Source organism: Rhinopithecus bieti, unplaced genomic scaffold (genome assembly GCF_001698545.2).
Source record: "Rhinopithecus bieti isolate Rb0 unplaced genomic scaffold, ASM169854v2 scaffold_9899, whole genome shotgun sequence".
NCBI lineage: Eukaryota > Metazoa > Chordata > Mammalia > Primates > Cercopithecidae > Rhinopithecus > Rhinopithecus bieti.
Window position 1 is genome coordinate 7393630 of NW_016806979.1, and position 20354 is coordinate 7413983.

The following is a 20354-nucleotide window of genomic DNA, read 5'->3' on the forward strand; positions in this document are numbered from 1 at the left end:
AAGTACAGTATACACAGATAAGAATTTACAACATAGTGTGTGCATCAGTAATATCTAACAGAGCCTTAAAACAGGAACAGCAGTAACAGTTGCAGCAAAAGCTGGTTAAAACAATTCATAGAAACAGGACGTGAAGTTAGACAACCGGTTAGACCAGAAATTCTCAGAAGGGAGTATGCCTTAACCCTAAAGAGGCCTAGAAGAGCTGCGGCAAGATGAGGGCGTTTATAGCCCTATCTTATCCATATGGACAAGTGCCCCCCATGCATCCATTTATAGGCTCTCCACAAGGGTCGCATTCCATTCCCAGAGCTATGAACATCTACTTTTCTGGGACAGGAATCTTGGTGATGTGAAACCCCCCTGACTACACGTCCATTCATAGGCTCTCTGCAGGGGAAGCACATCACGCGCTGTTGGCTCATTCTGGCAGTCCAACCTGACATTGTCTTTACACAATCCTGCATGCAATTTTGTATTTACAATAATCAGGAGCATTTCATCTTTTATTCTGTAGCAATAGTTTCAGGGGTTCTCCCTACACATCTCTTAAAAAAAAAAAAAGTTTTAAAATTCCAAAACGAACAGTTCCAAAACGAAAAGTTGAATTTGTTGCATGCTGAGTAGAATATTGAATTCATGCAAATGAAGTGACGTGTGGGCATTGTATTAGGTGTTCTAAGTAACCAACATGTGATTTAAAGTACACAGGAGGGGCCGGGCACAGTGGCTAACGCCTGGAATCCCAGCACTTTGGGAGGCCAAGGTGGGCGGATCACCTGAGGTCAGGCGTTCGAGACCAGCCTGGCCAACATGGTGAAACCCCGTCTCTACCCAAAATACTAAAATTAGCTGAGCGTGGTGGCAGGTGCCTGTAATCCCAACTACTCAAGAGACTGAGGCAGGAGAATTGCTTGAACCCTGAGGCAGAGGTTGCAGTGAGCCGAGATTGTGCTACTGCACTCCAGCCTGGGTGACAGGGTGAGACTGTGTCTCAAAATAAAATAAAAGGCCAGGCGTGGTGGCTCAAGCCTGTAATCCCAGCACTTTGGGAGGCCGAGACGGGCGGATCACGAGGTCAGGAGATGGAGACCATCCTGGCTAACCCGGTGAAACCCCGTCTCTACTACAAAAAAAATACAAAAAAATTAGCCAGGCGTGGTGGCGGGCACCTGTAGTCCCAGCTACTCGGGAGGCTGAGGCAGGAGAATGGCGTAAAACCCGGGAGGCGGAGCTTGCAGTGAGCTGAGATCCAGCCACTGCACTCCAGCCTGGGCGACAGAGCGAGACTCCGTCTCAAAAAATAAAAAATAAAATAAAATAAAGTAATAAAAATAAAAAACAAAGTTCATGGGAGGATGTGTGTCAGTTATATGCAACTACTACACCCTCATATATCAAGGACTTAGAGCATCAGTGGATTTTGGTATCCTTGGGGGTCCTGGAACCAGTCTCCCACAGATACCAAGGGATTCCTATAAATGCAAATATTCCAAAATCCAAATTCAAAATCTGAAGCACTTCTGGTTCCAAGCATTTCAGATAACAGATAGTCATTAGACTTTAGTTTTTATTATTTATTTTAATTAACTAATTTTTTTTTTCTTTTTTTTTTATTAATTAATTTTTTTTTTTTTTTTTTTTTTTTTTTTTTTTTTGAGACAAGCTCTCACTCTGTTTCCCAGGCTGGAGTGCAGTGGCATGATCAGGGCTCACTGCAGCCTTGACTTCCCGGGCTCAAGTAATTCTCCCATCTCAGTCCCCCAAGCAGCTGGAACTACAGGCGTGCACCACCATGTCCAGCTAATTGTTTTGAATTTCAGTAGAGACCAGGTCTTGCTGTGTTGCCCAGGCTGGTCTTGAGCTCCTGGCCTCAACCGATCCTCCACCTCTGCCTCACAAAGACTGTAGGCAGGAGGTACCTCACCTGGCCATAGATCTTACTTTTTTATTTTTTTTAAGACGAAGTCTCATTCTGTCGCCCAGGCTGGAGTGCAGTGGTGCAATCTCGGCTCACTGCAAGCTCCGCCTCCCGAGTTCACGCCATTCTCCTGCCTCAGCCTCCAGAGTAGCTGGGACTACAGGCGCCCGCCATCACGCCAGGCTAATTTTTTGTATTTTTAGTAGAGACGGGGTTTCACCGTGTTAGCCAGGATGGTCTCCATCTTCTGACCTCGTGATCCGCCCGCCTTGGCCTCTCAAAGTGCTGAGATTACAGGCGTGAGCCACCATGCCTGGCCAGATCTTACTTTTTAGAAGAGTTCTAGGTTTCCAGAAAAATTGAGTAAATAGAATAGAGTTCCCATACACCTCGACCACCCATACACAGTTTCCCCTGTGATAGGCATCTTGTATTAGTATGCTACATTTGTTATAATTGATGGACTGGCATTAAAACGTTATGAACTGTTGTTCATAATCTACATTAGGGTTCACTCACACACTCACTATTTATTTATTTATTTGTTTGTTTGTTAATGAATGACAGGGTCTGGCTATGTTGCCCAGGCTGGTTTCAAACTCCTGGCCTCAACTGATCCTCCTACTTCAGCCTCTCAATGTGCTGGGATTACAAGTATGAGCCACCGAGTTCAGCTGAGAGCTCATTTCTTTTTATCACTAGATAACATTTATCCTGTTTGCGTTTTACAGTGGAAAAGCAGAGAGCACAGTATGCTGGACCATGGGAATTCCACAATTCCCAGCACACAGCTGGCTTGGTTCTGTCCTTGCCTCCTGTCCCTGCCATGCACAAAATGCATGGAACTTCCCCCTGGTTGCAGTGTGCATAGCTGGTGATGGGGTGGGGATGGGCCTGGGAGCCATGGGGTGTCCTGGCTGATCTAGGGAACATGGGAGTAGAAAGAAGAGGATGCATTTGAGGTACCTGAGAGGGAGAGCGGCCTGGATGAGCTTTGGGTATATTTTATTTTATCTATTTATTTATTTATTCTTTTTTGTCTGAGACAGGGTCTCACTCTGACACCTAGGCTAGAGTGCAGTGGCACGATCTCGGGTCACTGCAACCTCTGCCTCCTGGGATCAAGCAATTCTCTTGCCTCAGCCTCCCAAGTAGCTGGGATTACAGGCATCCACCACCACGCCTGGCTAATTTTTTTTTTTTTTTTTTTTTTTTTTTTTAGTGGAGATGGGGTTTCGCCGTGTCAGTCAGGCTGGTCTTGAACTCCTGAGTCCCAGCACTTTGGGAAGCCGAGGTGGGAGGATCACTTGAGGTCAGGAGTTTGAGATCAGTCTGGCCAACATGGTGAAACCCTGTCTCTACTAAAAATACAAAAATATTAGCTGGGCATGGTGGCAATCCCAGCTACTCGGGAGGCTGTAATTCCAGCTACTTGGGAGGCTGAGGTATGAGAATTGCTTAAACCTGAGAGGCAGTGGCTGCAGTGAGCATGGTGGCTCATGCCTATAATCCCACCACTTTGGGAGGCCATGGTGGGAGGATTGATGGAGCCCAGGAATTCGAGACCAGCCTGGGCAACATAGTAAGACCCCATATCTATAAAAAATTTAAAAATTCGCTGGATGTGGAGGGAGGCAGGCCGGCAGGCAGGCTAATGTGTCCTGTTTTTGTGATTCATATAAACAGAGCCTAGAGCCACTTGATTTTGAAGATAGCTTATTCTTTGATCCTGAATTTGCAAAGTTTCCTCTGCTAGCAATTCTGGTTTTTATCCCTCATGGCCTCCTGGCTTCCATGTTGTGCTTCTCNGGCCAACATGGTGAAACCCTGTCTCTACTAAAATACAAAATATTAGCTGGGCATGGTGGCAATCCCAGCTACTCGGGAGGCTGTAATTCCAGCTACTTGGGAGGCTGAGGTATGAGAATTGCTTAAACCTGAGAGGCAGTGGCTGCAGTGAGCATGGTGGCTCATGCCTATAATCCCACCACTTTGGGAGGCCATGGTGGGAGGATTGATGGAGCCCAGGAATTCGAGACCAGCCTGGGCAACATAGTAAGACCCCATATCTATAAAAAATTTAAAATTCGCTGGATGTGGAGGGAGGCAGGCCGGCAGGCAGGCTAATGTGTCCTGTTTTGTGATTCATATAAACAGAGCCTAGAGCCACTTGATTTTGAAGATAGCTTATTCTTTGATCCTGAATTTGCAAAGTTTCCTCTGCTAGCAATTCTGGTTTTTATCCCTCATGGCCTCCTGGCTTCCATGTTGTGCTTCTCTCCTTCATTTGTTCACACATTCATTCCCTGGCCTTGCCAGCTCTTACTCAGGGTGGCAACTGCAAAAGCAGGGCGAGGGAGATGGGGTGGATGAGGGACAGGCCACAGAGCAGAGATGTTTTTGGCTGCAAGTAACAGAAAATGGGCTGAAGAGCAATTCTGAACATCAGCTTGCCCCGCAGGGCTGGGGAGGCTCTACGGTTGGCTGATTCAGCAGCCCCATCGTGCACCGGGGCTTGTTTTCTTCCTTCCATCCCTGGGTATTCCCTCCCTCGGCACATGGCTGTGCCCCTCATGGTGGCAAAATGGCTGCAGCTGCTCCCAGCATTGCATCACACACCCATTCCAAAGCCACTCCCAGGCCCAGTAGCTGGAATGCCCATGACTGTGACTGGCTGGGACCATAGAGGAGCACAGATCTCCAAGGCACATGGCTGCTGGCCCCTGAATGACATCAGGGGCCTTTTGGCAAGGACCAAGCAGGAAATGGCTATGAGGCTGGCAACCAGAAGGGTCTTCCTCACATGGCAGGACAGGCAGGGCTAGACCAGCTCACAGAAGGGCCTTGAGTGCTGAGCAAGGAGCAGACCTGAATGCCACTAGGGTAGAGGTCCAGGCAGGAAGGAGACAGCTCCATCTTCAGGCCCTACCGAGTGCTGGGCAATGTGCCCCCTCCTCCACTCTGACAGCCCTGTGGGGATAGATTGGACCCCTCCCATCTTATAGATGAGGAAATGGAGGCCAGGAGTGGTGCAGGGAGCTTGCTGCAATCCTTCAACCAGCACGTGGGGGCTGACCATTCTGCAGCCCCTCAGGCGACGCCCTGTTCTCTTTCAGGCTCACGGCCTTTGTCCTGAAGTCCTTTGCACAGGCTCGCAGCTTTATCTTCGTGGACCCCCGGGAGCTGGTTGCCTCCAAGAGCTGGATCATCCAACAGCAGCAGGCCGATGGCTCCTTCCCAGCCATGGGCAGGGTCCTGAACAAGGACATCCAGGTGAGTGGCCTCTGGAGCCTCCTTCCGGGGCCTCTCACCTCCTCCTGGAGCCCCAGCCCTGATCTGCCTGTTCCTACTCCTTGGAGCTGCCTGGGGCAAGTAGGGGGAAGTGGACCGTTTCCTTTGGCTTGGGGTGAGGCCTGTGAGTCCCTTTGCAGGGTGGGATCCACGGCACTGTCCCGCTGACAGCCTACGTGGTGGCTGCTCTCCTGGAAACAGGCACAGCCTCAGAGGTGAGTACACAAGGGGTTTGGGGAGACTTGGGGCTGGTCACTGGAGGAGCGAGTGAGAGGTTCCCTCCTTTATGCCAGGGTTGATTTCTTCCTCCTTGCCCTCCTTCTGCTCATTGTTGAGGCTTTTTCTCGCTTTTCATCAACAATGGTCACGTTACATCCAGTTTCTTATAATCTGAGCAGAGGAGAGAGAGATTCCCATGCTACTAGGGGGAAATCGGGCACATGTTGGGGGCTGGGGAGGTTCCCTGAGTACAAGCCCTCCCATGACTGTCCAGCCCCCAGACCTCCTTCAGAGAATCATTTCAGGCTAGTTCAGGTTCCTGGCCAGTGACCCAAGGGTTGGCTTCAGGGAACCCTACAAAATGTTGGACTCATGCATGTTTTTGTGGGGAAAGGGTTAGGATATTCAGAGACAGTTGGACTGGATGGGGCTTAGATGGCCCAAGACACTTGAGGGCCATAGTCTCTTCTATGAGGCGTTCCTGGGGCGGGGGATGGCACAGTCTCTGCAGAGAAGGCTACCGTGATGGATCTCAGCCCCAGGTGAAAAGAATCTGCCCTCCCTAATACCTACATCAATTCTACAATCTCTGATGATAAATTATGAGTTTGGGCACTTCTCAGGATTCTTGGTCTCACAATCCAGACAACTGGTGGGTCTAGGATTTGCTGTGACATAAGACCCCCCACAATGCACAATGTCCAGAGGGTTCCTTGCCCTGTGTTATGCGCTGAATTGGTTCTCCCCTGACCAAATTCTTATGCTGAATTCCTAACTCCCTGTCTTAGCTTGGGCTGCAGAAACAAAATACCATGGAGTAAGTGGCTTCAACAATAGGCATTTATTTCTCACAGTTCTAGAGGCTGGGAAGTCCAAGACCAAGGCGCAGGCAGGTTTGGTTTTTGGTGAGGGCTCTCTTCCTGGTTTGTTGACTACCACCTTCTTACTGTGTGTTCACGTGGTGTTTCCCTAGTGTGTACATGTGGAGAGAGAGCTCTAGTGCTTTTCCTCTTCGTATAAAGACACTAATCCTGTTACTATGGAGGCCCCATCCTCATGACCTCAATCTAAACCGAATTATCACTCAAAGGTCCCCGACTCCTAATACCATCATATTAGGAGTTAGAGCTTCAACATATGAATTCTGAGGAAGATCACAGGTATTCCATGACACCCCCCCATACCTCAAATTCATCCCCCACATCTCCCATGGAAGTGGTCAAATATGTCACCTCCCAAATGCATTTTTCTGGAAACTTCCCTGCCAGAGCCCTTGACCCCCACTCTAGTTGGAAAGGACAGCGCCCAGGATGCTGCACAATTGCTACCCTCCTTTACTAAGGAAGGGTATTGGGAGGCACATTTTTTGAGACCTTGCATGTCTGCAAATATTCTTATTCTGCCCCTGTATGATAGTTGGGCTGGGTATAGAATTCCAGGTTGGAAATTGCTTTCTTTTAGAATAATTGATGATGTTCTATCATCTTCTAGTTTCCAGTGTTCCATCGAGAAGTCAGTTGTCATTCTGAGTAACTGTTTGTATCTGGTTTGTTCCCTTCCTGGAAGCTTTCCAATCTTCTCGTTGTCCATATCACTATAGACAACAAGATACGTGCACTTTTATGACACATATCTTGAGGTGAGGCTTTTTTTTTTCCAGCTCACTGCAACCTCTGCCTCCTGGGTTCAAGTGATTCTCTTTGGCTTGGGGTGAGGCCTGTGAGTCCCCTTGCAGGGTGGGATCCATGGCACAGCAGCTTCAGACTCCTGAGTAGCTGGGACTACAGGCTTGTGCTACTGCATCCGGCTAATTTTCGTATTTTTAGTAGAGACCAGGTTCCACCATGTTGGCCAGGTTGGTCTCAAACTCCTGACCTCAGGTAATCCTCCTGCCTTGACCTCCCAAGGACTGGGATTACAGGCATGAGCGACCCTCATGCCCAGCCCTCCTTTATGTCTTCAATGAGCACTCAACAGGCCCTCCACCTCCTTCCCATCCCTTGAAGTCACTTCACTTCTCCCAAGAATCTTTTTCTGCCTTCTCCAGATCCTTCCAACCTATTTCTCTTCTGAATTTGAAGACCTTCCCCACAGGGCAGCAGTTGATTCTCTCCAGTCTTCTGGGTTCTGGTCTCTTAGATCAGCAGTACCCAAACTTTTTGGCACCAGGGACCAGTTTTGTGGAAGACAATTGTTCCATGGCCTGGGGAAGAGGGGCTAGTTTTGGGATGATTCAAGAGCATTACATTTATTGTGCACTTTATTTCTATTATTATTACATTATAATATATAATGAAATAATTATACAACTCACCATAATATAGAATCAGTGGGAGCCCTGAGCTTATTTTCCTGCAACTAGACTGTCCCTTCTGGGAGTGATGGGAGACAGTGACAGATCATCAGGCATTAGATTCTCATAAGGAGTGTGCAACCAGCTGGGTGCAGTGGTTCACACCTATAATCCCAGCACTTTGTGAGGCCAAGGCAGGCAGATCACTTGAAGTCAGGAGTTCAAGACCAGCCTGGCCAACATGACAAAACCCTGTCTCTACTAAAAGTACAAAAGTTAACCGGGCATGGTGGTGCACACCTGTAGTCCCAGCTACTTGGGAGGCTGAGGCAGGAGAATCACTTGAACCTGGGAGGCAGAGGTTGCAGTGAGCCAAGCTCGTGTCACTGCACTCCAGCCTGGGCAACTGAGCAAGAGTCTGTCTCAGAAAAAAGAAAAAAGGAGTCTGCAACCTAGATCCCTCACATGCTCACAGTTCACAATAGGGTTCATGCTCCCATGAGAATCTAATGCCGCTGCTGATCTGTTGGGAGGTGGAGCTCAGGTGGTAATACAAGTGATGGGGAGGGTCTGTAAATACAGATGAAGCTTTGCTGGCTCACCTGTCACTCACCTCCCGCTGTGCAGCCCTTTCCTAACAGGCCACCAACCGGTATCAGTCTGTGACCTGGAGGTTGGGGACCCCTGTCTTAGATCATTCCCCAAAGGAGGCAAAACCTGCTGTCTTCATTTCCTGTGGCTGCCATAATAAACTGCCACAAACTGGGTGGCTTAAAACAACAGAAATACATTCTCATTGCTTTGGAGACCAGAAGTGCAAAATCAAGGCATTGGCAGGCCCTTGCTCCCTCTGCAGGCTCTAAGGGAGGAGCTTTCTTTGCTGCCTCCAGCTTCCAGGGGCTCCAGGCATTCTTTGGCTTGTGGCTGCATCACTCTAGCCCCTGCCTCTGTCTGCATGTGACCTTCTCTGTCTTCTCCCCTTCTCGTCTCTTAAACAACACTGTTGCCAGGTGCAGTGGAGCATTCCTGTAGTCCCAGCTACTCAGGAGGCTGAGGCAGGAGGATCGCTTGACCCAGGAGTTCTGGGCTATAGTGCACTGCACTGATCAAGTGTCTGCACTAGGTTCAGCATCAGTATGGTGACCTCTTGAGAGCAGGGGACCACCAGGTTGCCTAAAGAGGGGTGAACTGGCCCAGGTCACAAATGGAGCAGGTCAAGACTCCTGTGCTGATAGTAGTAGTGAGATCGTGCCAGTGAACAGCCACTGCACTCCAGCCTGGGCAACATAGTGAGACCTGTCTCTGATTTAAAAAAACAAAAAAATTAAAGGTGCTTGTCACTGGAGGACAAGCACAGTAGCTAACGCATCTAATCCCAGCACTTTGGGAGGCTGAGATGGGCGGATCACATGGGTCCAGGAGTTCGAGACCAGCCTGGCCAATGTGGCAAAACCCCATCTCTACTAAAAATACAAAAATCAGCTAGGCATCATGGCATGTGCCTGTAATCCCAACCGCTCAGGAGGCTGAGGCAGGAGAATCACTTGAACCTGGGAGGTGGAGGTTGCAGTGAGTTAAGATTGCAGCACTGCACTGCAGCCTGGGCGACAGAATGAGACTCCGTCTCCCTTCCCTTCCCCTCCCCTCCCCTCCCCTCCCCTTCCCTTCCCTTCCCTTCTTTCTTCTTTCTTTTTTTAGATGGGGTCTCGATCTGTTGCCCAGACTGGAGCACAGTGTCTCACTGCAACCTCTGCCTCTGGGATTCAAGGGATTCTTGTGCCTCAGCCTCCTGAATAGCTGGGATTATAGGTGCCCGCCACCACGCCTGGCTAATTTTTGTATTTTTAGTAGAGATGGAGTTTCACCATGTTGGCCAGGCTGGTCTTGAACTCCTGAACTCAAGTAATCTGCTCACCTCGGCCTCCCAAAGTGCTAGGATTACAGGTGTGAACCACTGCCCCTGGCCATAGCTAGCTGTCTTAACAAAGACCCGGCCATGGGGCTGGGTGGGAAAGGGTGGCCAGGGATCTGCCTGCTTCGCCTAGAGTATCACTGTGCTCATTTGCCATGTACTTGGGCATCCTGGCCAGACCTCATTTGGAAAAAGGAGTGCCAACTTACAAGAATGGTAATGGGATCCAGGGGCAGTGGCTCACACCTGTAATCCCAGCACTTTGGGAAGCCGAGGTGGGAGGCTCGCTTGAGCCCAGGAGTTTGAGACCAGCCTGGGCAACATAGTGAGACTCCATCTCTACAAGAAATAAAACGTTAGCTGAGCATGCTGGTGTGCAGCTGTAGTCCCAGTTACTGGGGAGGTCAAGGCGGGAGGGTTGCTTGAGCCTAGGAGTTGAAGGCTTCAGTGAGCTATGATCATGCCACTGTACTCCAGCCTGGGCAGCAGAGTGAGATGCTGTCTGTATTTTTTCTTTCTTTTTTTTTTTTTTGAGACAGTCTCACTCTGTTGCCAGGCTGGAGTGCAGTGGCGAGATACTGGCTCACTGCAACCTCCAACTCCCTGGTTTAAGCAATTCTCCTACCTCAGCCTCCCAAGTAGCTGGGATTACAGGCACACGCCACCACGCCCAGCTAATTTTTGTATTTTTAGTAGAGATGGGGTTTCACCATGTTGGCCAGGGTGGTCTCAAACTCCTGACCTCAGGTGATTCACCCACCTTGCCCTCCCAAAGCGCTGGGATTACACCGTGCCCAGCCTATGAAAAAAAAAAAAAAAAACAAGAAAGAAAAGAAAGGAGATGGGGTTTGAAAATTGGGTCTGCAGGCAGTGAGAGACACAGAAGGGTGCAAAGTAAGGGGCTGTGAGTCATCCAGAGCTCTCCCCAGGGACGCCTCAGAAGCCAGTGGGTGGTGGGTGGGATGGGGGCAGAGCAGTCTCCCAGGGTTCACCTTCCCACCCCACCCTGCAGGAGGAGAGAGGCTCCATTGACAAAGCGAGGCACTTCCTGGAGTCTGCTGCACCCCTGGCCACGGACCCCTACAGCTGTGCCCTGACTACCTATGCACTGACCCTGCTCCGCAGCCCGGCAGCCCCTGAGGCACTGCGCAAGCTCCGTAGCCTGGCCATCATGAGAGGTAGGTGTCCCTGGCCCTCCCCAGAGGCCACAGCGTCGGGAAGCCTACTGTGGAGCCCGGTAAACAACTCATGAACATATTTATCAAAACTGACGAGTCATGTAGTCCCAGCTACTCGAGAGGCTGAGGCAGGAGAATCGCTTGAACCCAGGAGGTGGAGGTTGCAGTGAGCAGAGATTGCACCATTGCACTCCAGCCTGGGTGACAGAGCAAGACTCCGTCTCAAAAACAAAACAAAAAACTGATGAGTCAGCTGGGCGCGGTGGCTCACGCCTATAATCCCAGCACTTTGGGCAGATCACTTGAGGCCAAGAGTTCGAGACCAGCCAGGCCAACATGGTGAAACCTCAACTGTCCTAAAAATACAAAAATTAGCTGGGTATGGTGGCAGGTACCTATAACCCCAGCTACTTGGGAGGCTGAGGCACAAGAATTGCTTGAACCCAGGAGGCAGACGTTGCAGTGAGCTGAGATCGCACCATTGCACTCTAGCCTAGGTGAGAGAGTGAAACCCCGGCTCAAAAGAAAAGAAAGAAAAGAGGGAGGGAGGGAGGAAGGAAGGAAGGAAGGAAGGAAGGAAGGAAGGAAGGAAGGACGGACGGACAAAGGGAAACTGACAAGACACCTTTTGCTCCTTTGTCAACTGCTTTGTTGATTATAGTATTTGTTCATTATTGCATCTGCTAGTGACTTTGTTTGAGGAAGTGGCTTGTCCAAGTCACACCAGCCCAAGCATTACTCACCTTGCCTGTGAAATCTGGGATGCCAACCCCTCAGGAAGGGGAGTTCTCAGGGAGGGATCCCCAGCAGAGAACGCATCCCCTGCCTCTGGCCAGGCTCCCTGGAAATCATCCCAGGACAGGGGTGCTAAGGGACAGGGGAGGGTTGGGTCTGGCTTCCGCCCTTCCCTCCACTTGCTGCATGAGCCCTGGTAAGTTTTTTCGAGCTGTCAGTCCTCCGACCTACAAAATCATCACCCACTGGGACTCCAATCCCTGAGCTTCGACTTTCTCAGAATGCCCCCACACTAAGTCTCCTCCCACTTCAACCAGACCTCCCCGCCCCACCCCTACCCCCAGCAGCTGCACTGGGGCCCAGGCAGGTTTCTCGGCTTAAGTCATTAAGATGCCACCTGAAGAACTGTTTTCATTGCTTCAGAAAGAGAGAAGTTTAAAGAGGATCCAGGGACGGAGTGGGAGGTGGTGGCGGTGGGCTGGTTTCTCTCTGGATTTGAGAGTCTTTACACCTCATGTGAGCTCAGAATCCTTGGAGCCTTTTTCTTTTCTTTTTTTTTTTGAGACAGAGTTTGCTCTTGTTGCCCAGGCTGGAGTGCAATGGCGTGATCTCGGCTCACTACAACCTCTGCCTCCTGGGTTCAAACAATTCTCCTAACTCAGCCTCCCAAGTAGCTGGGATTACAGGCATGCACCACCATGCCCAGCTAATTTTTTGTATTTTTTAGTAGAGATGGGTTTTTCCATGTTGATCAGGCTGGTCTTGAACTCCCAACCTCAGGCGATCTGCCCACTTCAGCCTCCCGAAGTGCTGGGATTACAGGTGTGAGTCACCGTGCCTTGCCATTCTTTTTTTATTATTATTATTTTATATTTATTTATTTACTTATTTTGAGACAGTCTTACTCTGTCGCCCAGGCTGGAGTGTGGAGTGCAGCGACTCGGTATTGGCTCACTGCAACCTCTGCCTCCTGGGTTCAAGCAATTCTCCGGCCTCAGCCTCCCCAGCAGCTGGGATTACAGGTGTGCACCACCACACACAGCTAATTTTTGTATTTTTAGTAGAGATGGGGTTTCACCATGTTGGCCAGGCTGGTCTTGAACTCCTGACCTCAAGTGATCTACCCACCTCGGCCTCGCAAATTGCTGGGATTACAGGTGTGAGCCACTGCACCCAGCCAGAATCTTTGAGCCTTTGCAAGTCGAGTGCGGCTGCTTGGGTGCTAAGTGGGAACATCAGGGGCTGCATCAGTACCTGGTCAGGAGGGAGGCTACTGACTAGTGATGTCTGTGTCTGGGGAAGGGAATGGTGGCCATTGATTAGTGATGTCTGCCAGGGGTAGGGTAGGGTGGCCATTGATTCATGATGTCTGCCAGGGGCACAGGAAGGGCTAAGGCTGCCATAGGTTTGCAGATCTGAGATGGAGCCTTGAGGCCCTTCCTGTCCCAGTTGTCTTCCCATGACACTCTTTTCCCACTGGGGTCCCACAGTACCTTTTCTTTAGACCCCATGCTTGGATGTGCTCCATGGGATGCCAGGCTGCACACTGGGTGGGGTGGTAGCTCTTGACCACTCCTTTCCTTGCAGATGGGGTCACCCACTGGAGCCTGACAAATTCCTGGGACATGGACAAGGGCACATTATTGAGCTTCGGTGACAGGACCTCTCAGTCAGGTACTGGCCACCCCAGCTCCCGGGTGCCTGCCTTGGCCATACCTCCATGCACTGGGCCCATGTCCCTGTGTCAGAAGTCCCCAGTGGGCCTCTTCCATTGCAGTGGTCTCGGCCGAGGTGGAAATGACAGCCTACGCCCTTCTGACCTACACCCTGCTGGGTGACGTGGCCGCCGCCCTGCCTGTGGTGAAGTGGCTGTCCCAGCAGCGAAATGCACTCGGGGGATTCTCCTCCACTCAGGCGAGCCGGGCAGGGCCAGAGGGAGGGGTTCAGGGCTGGGTGGGTGGGGCCCCTGCGGTCCTTGTTTTGAGCTCTGAGGTGGCCAGGCAGTCTGGCCCCTTCTCACTTTATAGAGCCCCAAAGAGGGCAGGTGTTGGGGGTGAGGGACAGATGCCCCTGGATCCTCCGTGGGAGCCCACCCTCTGCCTCTGGGGACATGCCAACCTGGCTGTCCTGAGGCCCCCAGTGCCATGGGTGTCTGCACTGAGTCCAGTCTCTATTCCAGCCCCGTTGGTGCCTGTTTCAGGCCAGGCTTCCAAGACAGGAGTCAGGGGACCACTGGCCAACTCAGTCTCGGGGTTGATGGCCATCTCCTCCTCCATCCCCAGGACACCTGCGTGGCTCTGCAGGCCTTGGCTGAATATGCCATCTTGTCCTATGCTGGAGGTATCAACCTCACTGTCTCCGTGGCCTCCACCAACCTGGACTACCAGGAAACCTTCGAGCTGCACAGGACCAACCAAAGGGTTCTGCAGATGGCAGCGGTGCGTATTCCTGGGACGAGGGCTTGGGGGCTGTTGGAGGAGGAGTCGGCAGGGCCTCACGGTGACTTCTGTCCTCAGATCCCCAGCCTCCCCACGGGGCTGTTTGTGAGTGCCAAGGGGGACGGCTGCTGCCTGATGCAGGTGAGGTTTTAGGGAGCATTAGGTGATATTGGGCTTGTCCTCCTGTGCCCCATCCCCTCCACCCACACAGTGGAACCCCAGGGACCCCCCAGAGGGTTCTGAACTCAGCAGCAGGCCAGACCGCAGGGCAGGCTTTCAGCCTCCTAATACTGCCCAAGGCAGGTGGCCATGGTCCTCTCAGGTGTGCTGCCCACTGCCCCCCTCACCCCAGGAAAATCCATTTGACCCTCAGTCCAGGGATCTCTGACCCAGTGACTCAAGCAGATTTGCCTAAGGGCTCAAGGTCATTCCCCCTGCTGTGGCCTGGATTTAACCCCAGACCACGCTGGGGCAGGTGCATCTCACAGGCTCTGACTGGCAGTCAGAGGGCAAGTTTCCCACGATGACTCTCGCTAGCTCCGTTTTCTCATCTCTAAAATGGGAGCCCAGACAACACCGTGGATGGGAGGGAGACCCCTAGACTCAGACATAGCTGAGCACAGCTCTGAAACTGTCATGAATATCATTGTCCTCATAATTTTGGCTTTTCCCACCTCCCCACTGCCCTTTCTCCTCCCCTACCCTGCACCTGTTGTGGAGGGCCCAGGTCCCTAAGTCTCCATCCTCCAACACCCCCCAGATTGATGTCACCTACAATGTGCCTGACCCAGTGGCCAAGCCGGCTTTCCAACTGCTCGTTAGCCTCCAGGAGCCTGAGGCCCAGGGACGCCCGTCCCCCATGCCTTCCTCCTCAGCTGAGGGTTCCCGAGGAGACAGACCCCCAGCTGACGATGATGACCCAGCGGCCGATCAGCATCACCAGGAATACAAGGTGATGCTGGAGGTGTGCACCAGGTAAGGCCGCCTGCCCTGCTGGCATGGGCATCCCAGGAGGGCGCAATGTGGGGAGAGGATGGCCTCCTGGGACCAGGAGGAGCTTCCGGCTCCAGGCACTCAGTGGTGGTTTTTGTTTTGTTTTGTTTTGTTTTTTTGAGACGGAGTCTCGCCCTGTCACCCAGGCTGGAGTGCAGTGGCACGATCTTGGCTCACTACAACCTCTGCCTTCTGGATTCAAATGGTTCTCCTGTCTCAGCCTCCCGAGTAGCTGGGATTACAGGTGCCCGCCATCACGCCCAACTAACTTTTTTGTATTTTTAGTAGATACAGGGTTTCACCATGTTGGCCAGGCTGGTCTCGAACTCCTGACCTCGTGATATGCCCACCTCGGCCCCCCAAAGTGCTGGGATTACAGGTGTGAGCCACCTCACCCAGCCAGTTTTTGAAGTGAATGAAAGAAAAGTGAACGGACACAGAAGACTCCAGTATGGTTGGGGCGGATGGGCCAGATGGGGACAGCCATGTGTGGCTGGGACACTGGTAACACTGGGACACCGATAACACCAGCACCAGACCCCTTGGATTCCAGGAGTGAGCCTGGGACCCGGCCACAGTGGGTCCTCATCCTAAGAAGATGTTTGTTGCCATGGTGATGGATGCTTGTCACCATGGCGACGATTGGTGGGTGAGTGGTTGCCATGACACTCACAGCCCATCAGAGCCGCTACCCCGGTAGCGGCTGCCCTGACCTTGACTCTCATCCTGAATGTGTCCAAGTTCCCCATCTCAGAAAGTTCGGAAGACCAGAGTCCAGCTTGGTGCACTTCCCGCAGCTGCAAGCTGCACACTGAATGTCGGCTTCCTCTTCCTTGTCCCCGACGCCCTGTAGGAAGCGCCTGGCATACTGCAGGCTCCAGAGAGAGCCCAGTTACTTCCCTCCCCGCCCTGCCATGTTACAGAAGGAGAAACTGAGGCCAGAGCTAGGGGGTTGATTTCCCAGAGTCTCCTGCACGGTGGCACTGTTGAAACACCTGGACTGTGGCTGCTCTGTGGAGCCATGTCAAGAGGGGGGTCGCCAGCTGCTTCCCAGGCTGGGGACACAGAGTGAAGTGCAGGACAAAACACAGTGCCTAGTCACGAGACCTGGTCAAGCCTAGAGCCCTTGGCAAGGCCGTTTCCTTCTGGCCTCAGTGTCCCTGCTGTAAAATGGCTTGACTGAGCTAACCAAGCCAAGGATGTGTGTGCCAATGGCCCGCCGGCCAGGCCCCAGGGCAGGCTTCCTGGGACATCAGCTGTGTGGGCTCCAGAGAGAGAGGGGACCGTGAATTCCACGTCCAGGCTTGAGCTCTAGGGCCTCTCTCTCTCCCCTGTTGTCGGAAGGTGGCTGCACGCAGGATCTTCCAATATGGCTGTCCTCGAGGTGCCCCTGTTGTCAGGCTTCCGGGCAGACATCGAGAGTCTGGAGCAGGTGAGGTGGCGCCGGTGAGCAGCAGTGGGCAGGGATCTCTGAACAGTAGGCAGGGCTTAGGCACCCAGGGTCAGGCTGGCTGGCAGCCCAGCCCTTTGTAAAATGCTATGGGTATTACTTTCTTTTCTTTCCTTTAGTCTCTCTCTCTCTCTCTCTCTCTCTCTCTCTCTCTCTCTCTCTCTCTCTGTCTCGCTCTCTCTCTTTTTCTTTCTTTTTTTTTTTTTTTTTTTGAGATAGTCTTGCTCTGTTGCCCAGGCTAGAGTGTAGCGGTGCGATCTTGGCTCAAATTCCCAGTGGAGCCTTGAACTTTCAGGCTTAAGTAATCCTCCCACCTCAGCCTCTTGAGTAGCCGGGACTACAAGCATGCACCACCATGCCCTGCTAATTTTTGTATTTGTGGCAGAGACAGGGTTTCACTATGTTGCTCAGGCTGGTCTCAAACTCCTGGGCTCAAGCAATCCTTTGCCTCAGCTTCACAAAGTGCTGGGGTTACAGACAAGAGCCACCACGCCCAGCCCCTTTTTTCCTCCCTTTCTGGGCAAAAATGGGCCATCTATCTATTGAGGAGTAGGTGGGGTGGTGTGGGGGCTGCTCCAACAGGTGGATCTCCCGTGGAGCCATTGTCACGATGATGATGATGATGATGATGATGATGATGATGATGATGATTATTTGAGATGGAGTTTTGCTCTTGTTGCCCAGGCTGGAGTGCAATGGCACAATCTCAGCTCACTGCAACCTCTACCTCCCCGGTTAAAGCGATTCTCCTGCCTGTCTCCCAAGTAGCTGGGATTACAGGCATGCACCACCATGCCCAGCTAATTTTTTGTATTTAATAGAGACGGGGTTTCTCCATGTTGGTCAGGCTGGTCTCAAACTCCTGACCTTAGGTGATCTGCCCACCTCAGCCTTCCAAAGTGCTGGGATTATAGGTGTGAGCCACAGCACCGGCCCACTGTCACTATTATAAATGCCATCTAGAACTTCAGCAAAGTTCCGTGTGCTTTGGCCCTGGGTGGGAAGCCATGGGGTATTCTCAATCCACATTCTGCCGAGACCAGCTGTCACCCTCACAAACCTAAGAGAGACCAGTGCCACATTCCCATTTAGTACAGGAGGGAAGAGGGACATGGGAGTACTGCCAAGCTCTGGCTGGGGGAGAAAGAGGTCCAGGGACCAAAGGAGGTCTGCTGTGTGGGGAGGATGGAACAGGAAAGCCAGGCCTATTGTCGCCTCCCCTCCAAGGAGGCTGCACAGAGCACCAGGGGATGACAATGTGGTCAATTCAGAGGCCTTGGAGTGGGTGTGGGTTTTTTAAAATCAAAAACTGAAAAAAAAATCCCAGACTGGGAGGGGAACTTGAATAGTGCAGCCGAGACACCAGCAGGTGGCAGGGCTCAGCCGGGCCCCTCGTTGGCCACGGAGAAGCCTGACCTGGGCTTTGGGCTGGGTTGAGGGAGTGTATAGAGAGGGCAGGCAGGTGCTCTGGGCAGGGATAGTCATCCTTGAGCGTCCTCTCCTGGGTGTTGAGAGGCTGGCAGGGCCCGGGGAGCACTGACCAGCACCCAGACCCCAGCCCATGGTAACTTGTGGGCAAGTCCAAGCATCCCACTGACTACTGCCTCCAGGAGATGGGAGAGGAAGCAAGCAGAGAGTCTGAGGACCCTGACTTCTGGCTTCCTCTGCAGCTGCTCCTTGACAAGCACATGGGGATGAAGAGGTATGAAGTGGCTGGACGCCGAGTGCTCTTCTACTTTGATGAGGTACCACCAGCCAGGGATGGTGAAGGAGGCTTCCCTGGTGTGCATGTTGGTGAGGGTGCACCGGTCACTGCCTGGTGTGGCTCCCTGCAAGTATCTTGTACCATAAAAAAGACATTGGGGCAGGGCATGGTGGCTCATGCCTGTAATCCCAGTACTTTGGGAAGCCGAGGTGGGAGGACCACTTGAGCTCAGGGGTTCGAGACCAGCCTGAGCAACATGGCGAAACCCCATCTTTACAAAAAATATAAAAAAGTGGCCAGGCGCTTTGGCTTACGCCTATAATCCCATCACTTTGGGAGGCCGAGGTGGGCGGATCACCTGAGGTCAGGAGTTCGAGACCAGCCTGGCCAACATGGCAAAACCCCGTCTCTACTAAAAATACAAAAATTAGCCAGGTGTGATGGCGCACTCTGTAATCCCAGCTATTCGGGAGGCTGAGGCAGGAGAGTCACTTGAACCTGGGAGGCGGAGTTTGCAGTGAGCCAAGATTACGCCACTGCACTCCAGCTTGGGCAACAGAGCAAGACCCGCAAGACCTCATCTGAAAAAAAAGTAAGACACTGGGAGAATAAATTCCAGGCAGAGCTGGCCATGCTGACAGCTCTGTGTCCTCAGCTGATGACAGTTGGTGGAAAAAGCAGGGAGGGGCCACGGTGGATATTATCCATCTGTGGGAAGGAGTGAAGCATTGATCCGTGCTACAGCATGGATGAACCTCAGAAACATGATGCTGAGTGAAAAAAGCCAGACACAAAAGGCCACAGAGTACATGATCCATTGATATGAAATGCCCAGAACAGGCAAATTGGTAGAGTTGGAAAGATTCGTGGTTGCCAGGGGCCGGGGGAGTGGGGAGTGAGTGCTGATGGGGATGGGGTTTTCTTTGGGGGAGAAAGAAACTGTTCTGTAACTAGACAGAGGTGATGATTGCACAGTATTGTGAATATGCCAAGTCCCGCCCACACATGCTCAGCCATGTGTGCACACACACAAAAAAGGAGTGGTGTTTGGGAGGCCACCGGAGACGTTTTCCCAGTGGGATGGAAGGACCCAAAGAATCAAAAATGGGACCTAGGCTGGGCGCGGTGGTTCACGCCTGTAATCCCAGCACTTTGGGAGGCCGAGGCAGGCGGATCACTTGAGGGCTGGAGTTGGAGACCAGCCTAGCCAATACGGTGAAACCCCGTCTTGATCAAAAGTACAAAAAATTAGCAGGGTGCGGTGGTGAGCGCCTGTAATCTCAGCTACTTGGGAGGCTGAGGCAGGAGAATCACTTGAACCCAGGAGGCCGAGGTTGCAGTGAGTCAAGATTAAGCCACTGCACTCCAGCCTGGGCAACAGAGCGAGACTCTGTCTCAGGGAAAAAAAAAAAAAGGAAAAAGAAAAAAAGAAAATGGGATCACATTTCTTCTGTGTTTCACGAGTCCTGGGTATCCCTGAAATCAGCCAGTTCTGGGCCCAAGCTCAGCGCCCCGGCCTACTGACCCGGGTCGAGCCTGCGCCCGCCGCTGCCCCGCAGATCCCCAGCCGGTGCCTGACGTGTGTGCGGTTCCGTGCGCTCCGGGAGTGCGTGGTGGGGAGGACGTCGGCGCTGCCAGTCTCCGTGTACGACTACTACGAGCCCGGTAGGCCCGCGCGCCCGCACCCCCTGCCCGACCCCTGATACTTCGCGCCTGCACTCGGTCACCCGCCAACCTCGTCCCGCAGCCTTCGAGGCCACTCGCTTCTACAACGTCAGCGCGCACAGCCCACTCGCCCAGGAACTGTGCGCCGGACCCGCGTGCAACGAGGTGGAGCGCGCCCCTGCCCGGGGCCCGGGTAAGTGCGCGGAGTCACTGCCGCCCCCCACCGCAGCCTGCCACACCCAGACTCCCACCCGCGGGCGCCGGGGAGGGCTCTCGTGGGGGCTTGGCAGAGGAGGGGCCAGCATAAAGTCAGGAGGACGCAGCACAGGGGTGGGCGGGCGCTCTGCCTGTACGGGGGAGGCGGGGCTGGAGGAGCGGTCGGTGCGGAGGGGAGTGGCTGGGGAATGGTCAGTGTAATGGGGGCAGGGCCAAGCCAGTGAGGGGGTGGTCACTGTGGTGGGGACTGGGCCCAGTGGGTTGAGGGTGGTCAGTGTGGTGAGGGCGGGGCCGAGCGAGGAGGGGGAGGTGAGAGAGGAGGGGGCGGGTGTGGTTAG

At 52.7% G+C, this 20354-nt stretch overlaps 1 protein-coding gene across 3 annotated transcripts in view; it reads left to right on the forward strand.

The window, feature by feature from the left end:
* Positions 1-20354, forward strand: part of CPAMD8 (C3 and PZP like alpha-2-macroglobulin domain containing 8) — a 120964-nt gene that overhangs the window by 96168 nt on the left and 4442 nt on the right. For all 3 annotated transcript variants that reach the window (XM_017879539.1, XM_017879537.1, XM_017879538.1), the window contains 12 exons: positions 5038-5194; positions 5353-5427; positions 10649-10814; positions 13137-13223; positions 13327-13463; positions 13832-13987; positions 14066-14128; positions 14748-14962; positions 16325-16412; positions 18101-18175; positions 19695-19800; positions 19883-19993. In XM_017879539.1, coding sequence (XP_017735028.1) covers positions 5038-5194; positions 5353-5427; positions 10649-10814; positions 13137-13223; positions 13327-13463; positions 13832-13987; positions 14066-14128; positions 14748-14962; positions 16325-16412; positions 18101-18175; positions 19695-19800; positions 19883-19993 — 1436 coding nt within the window. The remainder of the gene's footprint in view (positions 1-5037; positions 5195-5352; positions 5428-10648; positions 10815-13136; positions 13224-13326; positions 13464-13831; positions 13988-14065; positions 14129-14747; positions 14963-16324; positions 16413-18100; positions 18176-19694; positions 19801-19882; positions 19994-20354) is intronic.